The sequence below is a fragment of the Aquarana catesbeiana genome, linkage group LG08 (assembly GCF_042186555.1).
Source record: "Aquarana catesbeiana isolate 2022-GZ linkage group LG08, ASM4218655v1, whole genome shotgun sequence".
Classification (NCBI taxonomy): Eukaryota; Metazoa; Chordata; class Amphibia; order Anura; family Ranidae; genus Aquarana; species Aquarana catesbeiana.
In genome coordinates this window covers 46162037-46177380 of record NC_133331.1, presented here as the reverse complement: position 1 = coordinate 46177380, position 15344 = coordinate 46162037, and the positions used below count along the sequence as shown (strand labels likewise).

At 42.6% G+C, this 15344-nt stretch overlaps 1 protein-coding gene across 1 annotated transcript in view; it reads left to right on the top strand.

The window, feature by feature from the left end:
* LOC141105726 (uncharacterized) overlaps window positions 1-15344 on the top strand; it is a 178739-nt gene that overhangs the window by 56154 nt on the left and 107241 nt on the right. The window contains exon 11 of the mRNA XM_073595788.1: window positions 254-355. Coding sequence (XP_073451889.1) covers window positions 254-355 — 102 coding nt within the window. The remainder of the gene's footprint in view (window positions 1-253; window positions 356-15344) is intronic.

Below are 15344 nucleotides of genomic sequence, written 5' to 3'. Positions count from 1 at the left end.
CACACCAATATCCATAACCTGCTCTTTAGCAGCCATTTACGCTGACCGCTGGCAGAACAATAAAACTGATTGGTTGATATGGGTTACAGTGCTCTGCAAATGGTTTTTGCTTCACCAAGCAGACCCCTATCTATGTAATTTATGTTTTAGGCCGATCTGTCTGTCTACGCCATGCTGCCACACAACAATGTATATTCTCTTCCTTGTATAGTGAATTTCCAGGTAGGTGATATGAGCTGTGTTTCTTTCTCAGACACAAAGCTTCCTGACTACCCTGGAGGAACTGACACAAGAGCTGTCACTGCTGAGTCAGCAGAGAGAGAGCTTGGAGGAGCGACACGCAGGGTACAACCAGGTAATAATTTGCTGGATCGTTATTTTGAGATGCAGTCTTAGTTCTTCATGTTGGTACAACTGTCATATGAAAGCCTCATGTTTGACAGGTCAGGCTACTAAATCACCCTCCAGAGCTGGGAAACCATATTCCCACCTGACGATCAGTGTAATTATAAAGAATTTGAAGATCTGTATGTGATTTTGATAAGAGTAATGCAACTCAGTCTGTTCCATAAAGTCTACTAGATACCAGTAGGGCTGTATAAACTCAACCTCAAGCCTACTGCCCTATGCTTCAAAGCTGTGGAACTATAGCAGATTACTTCCGCACAATGTGGTCCTGTGGCTGAATTTGTAATTTTTGGTGTGTGTATACTGTATTTATGGAATGTCTGTCAGCAGTCCTCAATAAATATATATAATTCTACAATGTCTGCTTGGTTTATTGAAAGATCAGTGTACGCCCACTAAGAAACTTCTCAGACTCTTTCTTTCTAAGAAACGTATGCACCTTAGGTGGAAACAGACTATAGCTCCTTCCTATGCCGAATGGCTTTCCTTAACTAACACTAATTTACCCCATTATAACCTAACATATGAGCTTAGAGAAATGTTAAACAATTCAACAAGACTTGGAGACCTTGGATCTCTTCAACCCACATGCTACCCCTAATAAACTCTAGTGATGATCATGTAAATGCCTGTATTTCTACCCTTTTTTTCTCTTTATGTCTTGGTCATGCTATGCTATCGTCACTTTTATGGCTGCCAGCTCAGTTTCGTCCTAAGCCTTTAAACCCCATTTTGTCTCATTCATTCGCAATATGGGACATGTTTCCACAGGGTTACTTTCACCTCACTTACCTCTTCTGGAAGTCTTCAACTGCCCATGGTTTCCTCTAAGGTTGGATGACCTCCATAGTTTTCAGTGGTGGCACTCTAAAGGCCTGACAACTGTCCACTCTTTTCTCAGGACTAGAGGTGTATACACCTGTCAGCAGCTTCAAGAGACTTATGAGGCTCCTGACCGAGAGAGATGCCGCTATATCCAAATTCGCCATTTCCTAGACTTCCTGGTTAGATATGATGATAGTTCCTGACCTTCGACTGCATTCGAAACCAGATGCTGTACTCATCCGACTACTCAAGGCCTAGTTTTGTTACTTTATTCTTCTGTCTTGGGAGCCTCTAACACTCCTACTGCACACAGTGGGAGGCAGATTTTGGTGCCCTTTAACCCCCTGAGGACTGACCCAAGATGTGAGAGGCCCTTTTTCATTCTTCCTATAACGTCATAGCCCTAGAGAATTTGTTCAAAGTTATGCCTAAATGGTATTGCACCCCAGTGAGAATTGCAAAATACCTTCCTACGTACCCAGCGTTGTGTTTTTGGGGCTGTTCTGGGCGATATGAAGCACATATGGTGGATATGCCTCTAAGCTAAAAGGCTGTGGATTCAGGTGTATGCTTTGGTCAATACGCTCTTTCATTCTAATATACGTAAGGACCAGTGGGAAGCTCTACTTCATAAGCCTATCTTGAAGTTAATGAAATGAGAACGTGTCTTGCCAGCACACATTTTTATGGCTACTAAACAAACCACTGCGAAGGTGTGGGAACACCTCTCCTCTCTTTTGAGGAGGTGAAGCAACGGGTGCATGGTACGTTGATGAACGAGAATCTTATAGTGATACTCGCGGACACTAGGGAAACATTTCACATTTAAGATTTGGCAACCCTGGTTGGACCAGTTTCCAGCGGCGAGCTCGACTTCCGCTTTTTGGACCTATAGGAAAGTCTGGCAAGCCCACCTGTGCTGGCCTTGGATTCCCCGGGGGCGGGGCTTACTTTCTTCTTCATGATTCTTTTTTTCTTTTTCTTGAAGGTATAGCTTTCTATCCTCTGGGTGGGGGTAAAGCCCTTTTGTACATCAGGAGGCTTATAGGATAGTTCCCTCCTCCCTCTTCTTTTTTCCTTTTTATTATATATATATATATATATATATATATATATATATATATATATATATATATATATATATATATATTCTTTACTTTTAGGTCCTTGAGAGGACCCCCGAACTTTATTTTTTGATACGAACATAGGTCATTCTCAGGTGTTGCATGGTATTTGTTATATGATGATTCCTGAATTACTGCTTGCTTAGCGTATTGGTACCAGAGCATCCGGGTTACCTATTGTCTTTGTTTGTAGTTACTAGCTATACCATATAAGAGGCCTACTTATCTGTGGTATATATGTTATTCTCAAATTGCTTTCTGCCACTGGCCTTGGTATCTGTTCACTGTTTTGTGAGTTTGTTTTTATTCAAAGAATATGTATGTATATATGTGTATATATATATATATATGTGTGTGTGTGTGTGTGTGTGTGTGTGTGTGTGTGTGTGTGTGTGTGTGTGTATATGTATGTATATATATATATATATATATATATATATAAATATATAAATATATATATATATATATATTATTATATTGTTATTATACTTATTGTTATACTTATTATTATTATTATGCAGGAGCAGCTTACTAATAGGGTGGGGCAGGTGGTACAAAAGGTTGTAACTATGGGGAATGAGCCGATGGAAGTGGTAGGAGACGTGATAGGCTTTCCTGAAGAGATGAGTTTTCAGGGATCGCCTGAAGGTAGCAAGAGTTGGGGATAGCCGGACCAGTGGAAGTAGTGAGTTCCAGAGGATGGGAGAGGCTCTGGAGACGAGCATGGGAGGAGGAGACGAGAGAGCTTGTAGGAGGTCTTGAGAAGAGCAGAGAGGATGAGTTGGGTGATATTTGGAGACAAGATTGGTGGTGTAGCTCGGGGCAGAGTTGTGAATGGCTTTGTATGCTGTGGTTAGTATTTTGAATTTAATTTGTTGGGCGTTTGGGAGCCAGTGTAGGGATTGGAGGAGAGGGTTGGCAGACACTGAGCAGTTGGTAAGGTGAATAAGTCTGGCAGCAGCATTCAGAGGAGATAGCCTATGGAGAGGCAGGCCAATGAGAAGTGAGTTGCAATAGTCAAGGCGAGAGATAACAAGGGAGTGAATGAGGAGCTTGGTGGTTTCATTTGTTAAAAAGGGGAGAATTTTAGAGATGTTACGGAGGTGAATTCTACAAACTTTTGACAACGATTGGACTTGGGGCTGAAATGACAAATCAGAGTCTAGGATTACACCTAGTACCCTGGCGTGAGGGGAGAGACTGATAGTTGCATTGTTGATTTTGATGGAAAAGTCATGGAGGGGGGCACGGGGGGGGGGGGGGGGGAATATTAATAGCTCAGTTTTAGAGAGATTTAGTTTAAGGAATATATACATATATTATATTGTGAAAGAAACTAATCCAGAGGCTGCTCACTTGTTAGGACCATTTTTGAATGACTGCATGCAGAAAGTAACTGTGGGGAAAAGCATGCCCTTTCCCCAAGAGAAGTAGGTGGAGGTGACAGGTCTGAAACAGGTGATGCCTTCAGAATCCATTAGTTCCTTTTGTTCACAAAAAACCTTGCGCTCTAAGTAAAAACTACATCCCAAGTTTGTAGGAAGAACCGGACCCCTAAGTCCTCAGTGTCCAGAGCCAAGTCCTCTTTACAGTGAAGGGACATCCTCAGTCACAGGAGTGGAGGGACATCTATTAGCCTTTGCGTACATCTGGACGGAGGAAGTCCCAGACAACTCAGTCTGCAGCGTCGTGTCCAGAGGCTTCAAGATGGAGTTTTGCTACTTTCCCCCTCCATGTTCTATAAAATCAAGGGTATCTTTGGAACCACAAAAAAAAGCGGCTTTCTTTGCAGCTTTGGAAAGGCACCTTCCCTGTACTGGCCAGGATAGGTCTCACTGCTTCTATTCCAACCTGTTTACCGTTCTCAAGCTAAGCGGGGATGTCTGCCCTATTTTGAACCACAAGGGTCTCAAGAAGTTCCTGGAAGTACTGAAATTCAAGCTAAAAGCCTCCTGGTCAGTGATTGCTTCGCTTCATCAAGGGGACTTCTTGACAACAGTGGATATCAAGGATGCCTACCTGCACATCCATATTTTCTGCCTCATCAACATTTTGTCATTTTCGCAATTGGAGGATGGCCACTTTGTTAGTCCCAGATTTTTTATCAAGGTGTTGGCTCCAGTTCTGTGGTTGTTGAAGACATTGTGTGGAGCCTGGAAGCCCTGCTTTTCAGAGAGCAATCGGCACAGAAGCTGATGTCAAATGTCCAGCAGATAGTAAAGGTTCAGTTGGGTCCTGACCTTTAGAAGTTGGTCTTGGTTATTTTACAATATCTAGACTTAGGTTTAGTCCTTGATATGAAGATATTGCTTCCATAGAAATGTCCCTTTTCGATCTCAGGTGGAGTCTTTGAAGGCGTTGAAAAGTTCTTCGATTTTAGCCTATATGAGGGTGCTGGGGAAGATGGTAGCTGTCTTTGATGTGGTCCCTTATGCCCAGTTTCACCCCAGAGCTCTTAAAATCTGACTCCTGTCATTATGGGACAACTGTCAGGAGTCCTTGATCTGCCAATGCAGCTGACTCTCAAGACCAGGTCTGGAATGGTGGATTGTCGCTGCTAGATGCCAAAAAAATGGAAGGTTTTGATGATTGATGCCAGCCTGTCAAGCTGGGGAAGTGTTATGGAGTGGAGGCCTGCCAAACAACATACCGGAACATTGAGCAATTCAGCTGGTTCTCCAATATTGGTCTATCTGTCTTCAGGGTCTGCCCAGCAGGGTGCAGTCAGAAAATGACATGGCAAACATGAGCCATGAAGGAGGGACAAGAAGTCACACTGCTCAGCAAAAAGCAGACCTGATGTTGTCTTGAACAGAACTTCATGCTTCAGCCCTCTCTCCCGTGACCTTCTCATCTGCCTGCAGCTGAATCTGGGGGAGTGGACCCTTCACCCAAAGGTATTTGCAGAGATTTGTCTGTAGAGGAAAAACAAGAGGAAAGGGGGAAGCAGCACCTAAAAGCAGCATTAAACAATACGATTTATCGCCAATGGTTAAAAACACTCACAAGAATCGAGTAGAAAAACGCTTAACGTATAGTGCAGTATCTACCATTTGTCTCAGTCCTGCAGGAGCCGTCTGAGGTCCGGACCTCTAGGGATCATAGGAAGAGGGATGTATGCCATGTATAGAACCAGGAAGTCCACGCCAACCAGTGTGGAATGCACCAGCGGATGTGATGTCACCAGGGGATGCGGAGATGGCTGGTAAGATCAGGCTACGTGCTCAAAGTTAACTGCCTCTTTTTAAAGGCCTAGGATGGTAGTGCAGTGAATGTTTTTATACAGAGGAGGGGGAATGCGGAGCTGCGGCCGTAGAACTACAAGGGCCATCGGCTCTAACAACATAAAGGCATGCATACAAAGCAACAAATGGGCAATGTTCTATAAAATGGCAAAAAATATGCATATATCACATAATCAATGAGGAACCAGATCAATCAACAATGAGATATAAGATAAAACATGAAATAAAACATGAGAAGTTTGAAAGCATTAAAACAATGGAATTTAAAATGCCTAACTTTTAAAAAAATGTATGTGTAAATAAAAAACTATTATCCAGATGATAAGGGGATGTACCACTTAGATATCTTGATTGTTATGGATAATAATTACCGGTATATTACAAATAGTTAAATATATTAGGAACAATGGTTATCTAAAAATAGTTTGTGTGTTCATGTGTGTATCAGAGGTCCATGTGGACATGAACATGGGTACATATATTTCAACCCTATATATAACACATATATTGGTGTTATGGGTGATACCTACAGTATGAAATATCTTTTTTATATCTCACCTGTTGTGCAGGATAAAGACAAAGGGCATTCTGGTCATTCTGATCATACCTGCTTTGACAGGAAAAATGTGGTATGCATAAATTGTAAATTACTTGACTAACAAAGTTTGGGCTCTCTTATGCCCCGTACACACGGTCGGACATTGATCGGACATTCCGACAACAAAATCCTAGGATTTTTTCCGACGGATGTTGGCTCAAACTTGTCTTGCATACACATGGTCACACAAAGTTGTCGGAAAATCCGATCATTCTGAACGTGGTGACGTAAAACGTCGGGACTATAAATGGGGCAGTAGCCAATAGCTTTCATCTCTTTATTTATTCTGAGCATGCGTGGCACTTTGTGCGTCGGATTCGTGTACACACGATCGGAAATTCCAACAACGGATTTTGTTGTCGGAAAATTTTATAGCAAGCTCTCAAACTTTGTGTGTCGGAAAATCCAATGGAAAATGTGTGATGGAGCCCACACACGGTCGGAATTTCCGACAAAAAGGTCCTATCACACATTTTCCATCGGAAAATCCGACCGTGTGTATGGGGCATTAGATTGGCCACGGTCTTGTGGGACCTTTGCTGGGTTTGTAGACGTCTCCTTTTGAACCTCTCTTGAGATTCCCTTGGCACTCCTTATGCGCAAGGTTATCATTTTGGATGTTATTACTTTGGCCTCAAGTGTCTTGAGGTTGGCTGTGCTTTCCTGCAAAGAACCTTTCCCAATTCTTCACCAGAATAAGGTGGTTTTGAGGCCTCTGTCCTTTTTTTTTTTTTTACATAAGGTGGTTTCCTTGTTCCACCTGAATAAGGACATTGTGTTGCCATTTGTATGTCCTACTCATAAGCATTTTAAAGTGATTCTTAAGGTAAAAGGTATTAAGGTAAAAGTTTTTTTTACCTTAATGCATTCTATGTGCAGCTATCCCTCTTATACTTACCCCCGATCTCAATCCAGCACTGTGCCCAAGAAGCAGCGTCTCTCTCAGGTCTCTCTATTCTCACTGGAGATCAAGGTAGCAGCCTCCTGCTGCTGTCAATCACAGCCAGTGAGAAGAGAGCAGAGGGAGGATCTTAGCCACGCTCTGTGTCAATGGACAGACAGAGCCTGTGAGGGCCCGTCATAACAAGTGAATTGCTATGGGGGCACTTGGGGGGGTGGGGGGGAGCCAGGAGCATCAGTGGGGGACCCTAGAAGAGGAGGATCAGGTCTTCTTTATGCAAAACCATTGCACAGAGCAGGTAAGTATGACATGTTTATTATTTAAAAAAATCCTTTGGAATCACTTTAAAAAAAGGTGCTGCACTCTTTGGATGTTGTTCAACTTGTTTGAATTTATCTGAAGTCTATGGCTTTGTTTCAACAGTCTGAATTCCTGTTTGTGTTACATGAGGACCCTTGGAAGGGTCAGGCGTTTTCTTGATTTACCATTTTAAGGTAGAATTGTGAGCACTGGGTTGTTAAGGTAAGGTAGAATTTTGAGGCTATGGTATCAAGGGCAAGCTCCCTCCTTTCCTTATCGTGGCCCACCAGGAGTATCTGTGCTTCCTGGACGATTGAGCATCAAGCTTCTGCTGTTTAGGTTTGTAAGGCTGCCAGCTGGTCTTCTCTTCCCACGTTTACTAAGTTCTACCGGGTAGATGTTCATGCCAATGCGGATGCCAGTTTTGGCAAAAGATATTGCAGGTAGCTCTGTAGTAGTGTTTTTCTTCTATTCTGTTTTGGGTTTTGGGCCTTGATGCTGTGTTGCCTACTGCTCTTGTCTAGTGCTTTGGCACATCCAAGTAGTGATGACAAGTAGTAATGAACATTAAAGTACAACTAAAGGCAAAACTTTTTTTTTTGTTGTTTTGGATAGAGGGGAGAGGGATTAGGACACCTGTTAGTTGTTATTGCTGTCTTTACCCCCATTACAGAGATTCACCCTCTCTATTTGTCCTGTTTACCATTATCTTTGAAAGTGAACGTAAAAGAGAATCCCAAATGTTGGGTAGTCCCCAGAAAAGTAATAGAGGGGAAATCTTCAAATGTGGACACTAGTTCTGGTGACCTGGGGGTCCCCCCCAAAAAAAAATTCCCTTTATTTGCAGAGATTTCCTCTGACTTTCTGTTTCGCTATGGAACAGGAATTGAAGGGATATCTCTGCAATGGGATGCAGTTCGTGAAAATAAATCTTCCGGGGCTGTAACCCTCCCTTGCTCTATCCGAAATGAAAAAAAAGTTTTGCCTATAGTTCTACTTTAAGAGTTCTGGTGTCCTGTGATGTATGATTAGGAAATCCAGGTTTTTTGGTTTACCTATAAAACCTTTTTCTTAGAGTACATCACAGGACACAGAGATCCCTCCTCTCTTTGTCTGTTCCTCATTGCTTGCTACAAAACTGAGGCTTAGCGGAGCTGGGAGGGGTTATGCATAGGTGAAGAATTCTGGCCTTTTATGGCCAATGTCCATTCACCTGAAGGTGGCAGCATAACCTAAGTAATAATGAATATGACATGTCCTGTGTCCTGTGATATATTCCAAGAAAATAATTTTACAGGTAAACCAAAAATCATAATTTCTCTGGCCTGTCCATTACACATCTTAAGTGCTTCTCCGAGACCCAGGCTTCTCTACCCAGCCGTGAGTTCCGGCTGGGCTCTATCCCATCCCCTCCTTTCGTGATTCAAACAATTTTAAAGCATCACTCCACTTAGTATTGAATCCAGAACACACAGCTTACCTGTGGTCACATGATCTACACCCCATCTCTGCAGCGGTAATCAACATTGGGGAGATGAATACATCAAACATAAAGTTTTATTTCTGTTACGCCACACATGGGCACAGGCCGATTCCTCACAGCTGTGCTGCTTTACACACAGATTACACCTTGCAGGGCCGTACTGCGAGTGATGCCACAGGGGAGTGCGCAGCAAGGATTAAACTGCTGCTCTGCAGGCGAGTTAGGACTTGTTTAATGCAGAAGGTCCTCGTGGAGCAGATTGAAGGGAAAGCAGTTAGAAAACACATCCCGCGTGTGAATGAGGCCAGCGCAGCCCCACGGGGCACCTTTGTAACACAATTTACTTGTGTTCAGCTGTTAAAGAGCTTTTACAGGCTATTGAGCTGGTAAATGTGCCACTGATTGTCATGTATATTATGTACAGATGCAGCTTCATTAACCATTCCTCTCCTGTACACACATACAAGTATCTTGAGTAGTTAGTGGAAATACTCCATTATAATACGGTAGGAGTGACACAGGCAGATACGACTGGAACAGCCCAGCATGTCATCTGCGTTCTACATATTATTATTAAGTATACACAAATGTTTCTTCTTTTTCAAAGATTATATTAATGTAAATGATGTTACAATGTGTGATAACATTTCTATGTGTACTTTGTATCCATCTATGAAAAGAAAAAAGTGTTACCTGCTCAAAAGAAGTGATCATGGCCAGAGCAATACAGCAAGCAAAACCAAAAATTCCCCTGCACGTCATCTAGTCAGTCAGCATAAAGAACCTAAGGCTGGCCATACATTACACTTTTCTTGTATATTTTCTATACAATTTTTCCTTTTAGATTTACCTTCAACTATGTAGTGCAAGGACTTGCCTGATTGGATACAAATTGAAAGTGTTGTTCAAGTTTGACCTCATATTATATGGTTTTTGGTAAATCTAAAGGACAGTTTACAAGAAAATTGTATAATGTATGGCCATACATGGATTGAAGTTCAGCAGGGACCGGCGAAGATTCAATCCATGTATGGGCAGGCTGATTGTACCCAAGATGATCCATTGATTGACTTAGGTACATCCATTTGTGTGATTTTTTTTTATATTCGATTACTCTCGGTGGCTTATGCTGCTAGCAGTAATCGTTGTGCTCTACCAGCCAGGAAGGCTCCCCGCACCCCCTTCCCAAGCAGAACACAATAGTGCTGCAGGTTGCATTCCCCCAGTAACACTGACTGTGTTACTGGGGGAATCGAGCGATTTTATTTATTTTTTTTTTTTTTCCATCCACCTGTGGTGGAAGGAAAGAAAACGAAGTCTCCTCCTCACATGCTCGTCTCTAGGATTTCTCCAGAGCCTCTCCCATCCTCTGGAACTCGCTACCTCCACTGGTCCAGGTATCCCCTACTCTTGCTACACCTTCAGGCGATCCCTGAAAACTCATCTCTTCAGGAAAGCCTATCACGTCTCCAACTAATCTTCTACCACTTCCATCAGCTCATTCCCCACAGTTACAACCTTTTGTACCACCTACCCCACCCTATTAGATTGTAAGCTCTTCTGAGCAGGGCCCTCTTAATCCTCTTGTATTTTATTGTATTGTAACTGTATTGTCTCATTTTATATTGTAAAGCGCTGCATAAACTGTTGGCGCTATATAAATTCTGTATAATAATAATAATCTATGCGCTGCTTATAGGTGTTCTAGTCACACATTGGGTTTTCCATTTGAACACATACAGCTGCATTTAAGCAGAAAATGCAGCATTTGTCAAGAATAGGCTGTTTCTGACCTGCTTTATGTGCACATCAAACGCACCTTAAAAAAACAGAAGAAGCACAGCTCAACCCAAACAGGTCATACACAGCCTCATCTGTACTGCTCAATAAAGTCTATGAGATTTTGCTGACTTACAGTGGACGTGCATGCTGAGTTTCTTATTGAGGAGAGAGTGTGAGATCCTCCTGTAAGACCTATAGGAATTTTATAGCTAATCTATTTTATATACCTAAATTGTAGCCGCAGCCCATCTAATACTGGCCTATCAGCAGCTCTGGGCTGCCTCCAGCACCCAAACAGGGCTCCCAGTCAAAGAGTTATGGCCACTCCCATTTAGCCAATCAGTGAGTTATATGAATATTGGGTTTCCCCCCACACTCCAAAGACATGTTAAAATAATTGGATCCTGTCTACATTGTCCCTAATATATGTATGAATGTGAGTTAGGGATCTAATGCCGCGTACACACGAGCGGACTTTACGGCAGACTTTGCCCGGCGGACGGGATTTCGTCGGACAATTCGATGTGTGTGGGCTCCAGCGGACTTTGTTTTCTCAAAAGTTGGACGGACTTAGATTTGAAACATGTTTTAAATCAATCCGTCGAAATCGAGTCCGGTCGAAAAGTCCGCTCGTCTGTATGCTAGTTCGACGGACAAAAAACCACGCTAGGGCAGCTATTGGCTACTGGCTATGAACTTCCTTGTTTTAGTCCGGTCGTATGTCATCACGTACGAATTCAACGGACTTTGGTGGATTGTGTGTAGGCAAGTCCGTTCATTCAGAAAGTCCTTCGTAAAGTACGTAGAAAAGTCCGCCGGGCAAAGTCTGCCGCAAAGTCCGCTCGTGTGTATGCGGCATTAGAGTGTAAGCTCCTTGAGAGCAGGGACTGGTGTGAATGTATAATATATACAGTGGGGTAAATAATTATTTGATCCCCTGCAGATTTTGTAAGTTTGCCCACTTACAAAGAAATGAAGAGTCTATCATTTTTGCCATAGGTGCATTTTAAATGATAGAGACAAAATACCAACCAAAAATCCAGGAAAAACACATGATGCAAATTTTTATATAAATTGAGTTGCAGTTCAGTGAGTAAAATAAGTATTTGATCTAGGGCTGAAACAACTAATCGATTATTAGACAACTAATCGATTATGAAATTAATCGATTACTATTTTCATAATCGATTAATCGGCCAGTAACATAATGTGGTTAAAAAAAAACTAAAATGAGCCCTTTATAGTACAAAAAGAGCAAATAATCGCTACTGTAACTATTTCTTTCACAGTTCTACAGTAAAAAAAATTAACCCCTTACAGTAGTGATTATTTGCTTTTTTTGTACTTTAAAGGGCTAATATTCGTTTTTTTAACCCCATTATGTTACTAAACGTCTTATACCTGGTTCACATATATGTGTTTTTTGGTGCTTTTTGCAGAAACGCACTACAGTTCATTTACATGGTTTCCTATGGAACACGTTCACATCTATGCTTTTTCAGCAGCTGCGTATTTGGAAAGCGTCAGTGACTTTTTTTAAACACAAAACAGTGCTTTTTTGGTTCAACATACTTCAATGGAGAAGCTGCAGAAACGCATGTAATGCATTTTTGCAGCAATTTGTGTTTTTTAATCTGCCCAACAACAAATTGGCCAAAAAAAATGCAAAAACGCAAATCGCAGCAAAATCCCGTGCACAAAAATCAAAACGCACAGCAAAGAGCACTGCAGAAACAGATCAAAAGCAAACTGCCTAGGTGTGTACCGAGCCTTATGCTGGCCACACCGATCAATTTTCAGATGAGAATATTCAGACGAAAAATCTTTGTACATTCGATGAATGAAAGAATGTTTTAAATTTTCACTTGTTTTTAACATTCTGTTTTTAAAATCATTGTAATTTCTGAACGAAAACCACATACACTGTCTGAAAATTCCTTTAACCAAGAAGTTTCCTATTATTTCCAAATTTTCCCATTACTGTGGTTGAAAATGAACGTTGATTTGACCCCCACTAACGATTAGAAAATCGAACGAACGTTCTTATCTCTCCTCTAATAGTATATACAGTATATCTCTTCTGTCTGTTATTCTCAGAGTGGATTAGATATTTTGCTCCCTAACCATATAGTTGGCTATTATTTACCACTGCATAGAGATATTTAAGAATAAATTGCCTTTTTTTAAAACTTTACTTATTAACTAAATTATACACCACACTTTTTTTTTTAAAGGTTATTAACCGATTAATCGATTAATCGAAACAATAATCGGCCAACTAATCGATTATGAAAATAATCGTTAGTTGCAGCCCTAATTTGATCCCCTACCAACCAACAATGATTCTGGCTCCCACAGACTGGCTACAGTATGTGCTCATGTGGTGCACAAATTAGTCATGTCAATTTTAAGAAGGTGCTATTAACGACAACCTGTTATGTGTATAAAAGACACCTGTCCACAGAATCTCTTTCTTCCATTCAAATCCACCATCATTGGCAAGACCAAAGAGCTGTCAAAAGGATGTCAAAGACAAGATTGTAGACCTGCACAAGGCTGGGATGGGCTACAAGACCATCAGCAAGAAGCTTGGTGAGAAGGAGACAACTGTTGGAGCGATTATTCGCAAATGGAAGAAATACAAAATAACCATTAATTGCCCTCGATCTGGAGCTCCATGCAAAATTCTGCCTCATGGGGTAAGGATGATCATGAGAAAAGTGAGCGATCAGCCCAGAACTACACAGGAGGAGCTTGTGAATAAACTCAAGGCAGTGGGGACCTCAGTCACCAAACAAACCATTGGTAACACAATACACCGCCATGGATTCAAATCCTGCATTGCCCACAAGGTCCCCCTCCTCAAGAAGGCACATGCACAGGCCCATCTGAAGTTTGCCAATGAACATCTAAATGATTCAGAGAAGGATTGGGAGAAGGTTGTGTGGTCAGATGAGACCAAAATTGAGCTCTTTGGCATTAACTCAACTCGCCTTGTTTGGAGGAATAAAAATGCTGACTATGACCATAAGAACACCATCCCTACAGTCAAGCAGAGGTGGAACTATCATGCTTTGGGGCTGTTTCTCTGCTAAAGGTACAGGCCGACTTTGCTGCATTGAGGGGCCAATGGACGGAGCCAAGTTGTCAGGGCTGGCTCAGCCCTTCATTCTCTGAACTGGCCGCTCAGCTGTCGGCTAATTGCCAGCTCTCTTCTCTCCCCACAGTTAACCAGCTGTTGTGGATCTGCTCATGAGTCCCGCCTACTTAAAGACGTCCAGTTCGCTTCTTTCCTGCCTTCACCTTCGTCACATCACTAGAAACCATCTCCTGAATTCCTGTTTAAAGACTGGCTTGCTGACATCCCTTCCGCCTCCTTATCCTGCTTGCTGTTCCTCTACTTGGATCCCTGACTTCTGGCCTGGCTGATTACCCAATCTGGTTACTGAACTCTGGCTTGGCTGACTACCCGATCCGGTTACTGGACTCTGGCTATGCTTGACTACGCTTACTCTATTTACCTTTTTATTTTTATTAGTAAACAAGTGTGATTTACCTGTACTTCTGTCCCATCTGGTCCATGGTTTCTGACAGTAGGCGAAGGCCATGAATTCTAAAGATACAGTCAATTCACACGTTGGTAATATTTTTTCCAGATTGGATGAGCAAGATCACCGCATGGATCAGTTTGCCATTGCGTTACAAACACTCCTGAGTTGCACGGTTCACCTGGAATCCCCCACTGGGGCTGATCCAGTACACCCTGAGTTGCAGGTTGCCCCTGCTTCTGCTCCAGTCTCTGTGCAGGCACCCGTATTACCTCTATAAGAGGTATGTCTAGTTCCGCCCCGCTTCCCCAGCGATTTGGGGGCGATCCAGTTCAATGCAGAGGGTTTCTCAACCAAGATATACTTTGAAATGCTGCCCCAGGCGTTTACCACGGGCAGAAGCAAAGTAGGGTTTGTGATATTCCGAGAGAGCCTTGGCCTGGGCAAACCCTCTATGGGAGATGCAAAAACCTGTTGTCTTGAGTCACCGAGTTTGTGGCCTCCTTTAAAAGGGTATTTGATGTTCCCGCACGCTCCGCTTCTGCTGCCATGTGCCTCATGTCCATCAAACAGAGTACGAGAACTGTTGCCGACTACGCCATTGAGTTCTGTACTTTGGTAGCAGAGGTTGCTTGGAACAATGAGGCCCTCGTGGCTGCTTTTTCTCATGGTCTCATGGATTCCATCAAAGATGAGATAGCAGCCTGAGATATACCCACTGAGCTGGAGAGCTTGATTTTGTTTGCCATCCTCATTGACTCCAGACTCAGAGAAAGACCTTTCTTTTAAGGAGCGCTTGCCGAAGCCTCCTGTACGTTTGCCTCTGAGCTTTGCCGTCCCACCCGTGCCTCCCTCACCTCCCATGCCTCCTGGTACCGAGTCGGTCAGTGAAGATGAACCCATGCACTTGGGCTTCACACATCTCTCTGCGGATGAGAGAGCCTTTAGGAGGAGGGAGAGATTGTGCCTTTATTGTGGCCAGGCAGGTCACTTTTTAAAGTCTTGTCCTACTCGTCCTGGGAACACCCGAACCTTGAGGTCCTGTCATGAACAGACCTTAGGTGGTGTTGTGTCATCCCCAATTATCCAGAAGAATAAGCCCCTGGTTTTGGTCACCCTTTCTTGGGCTA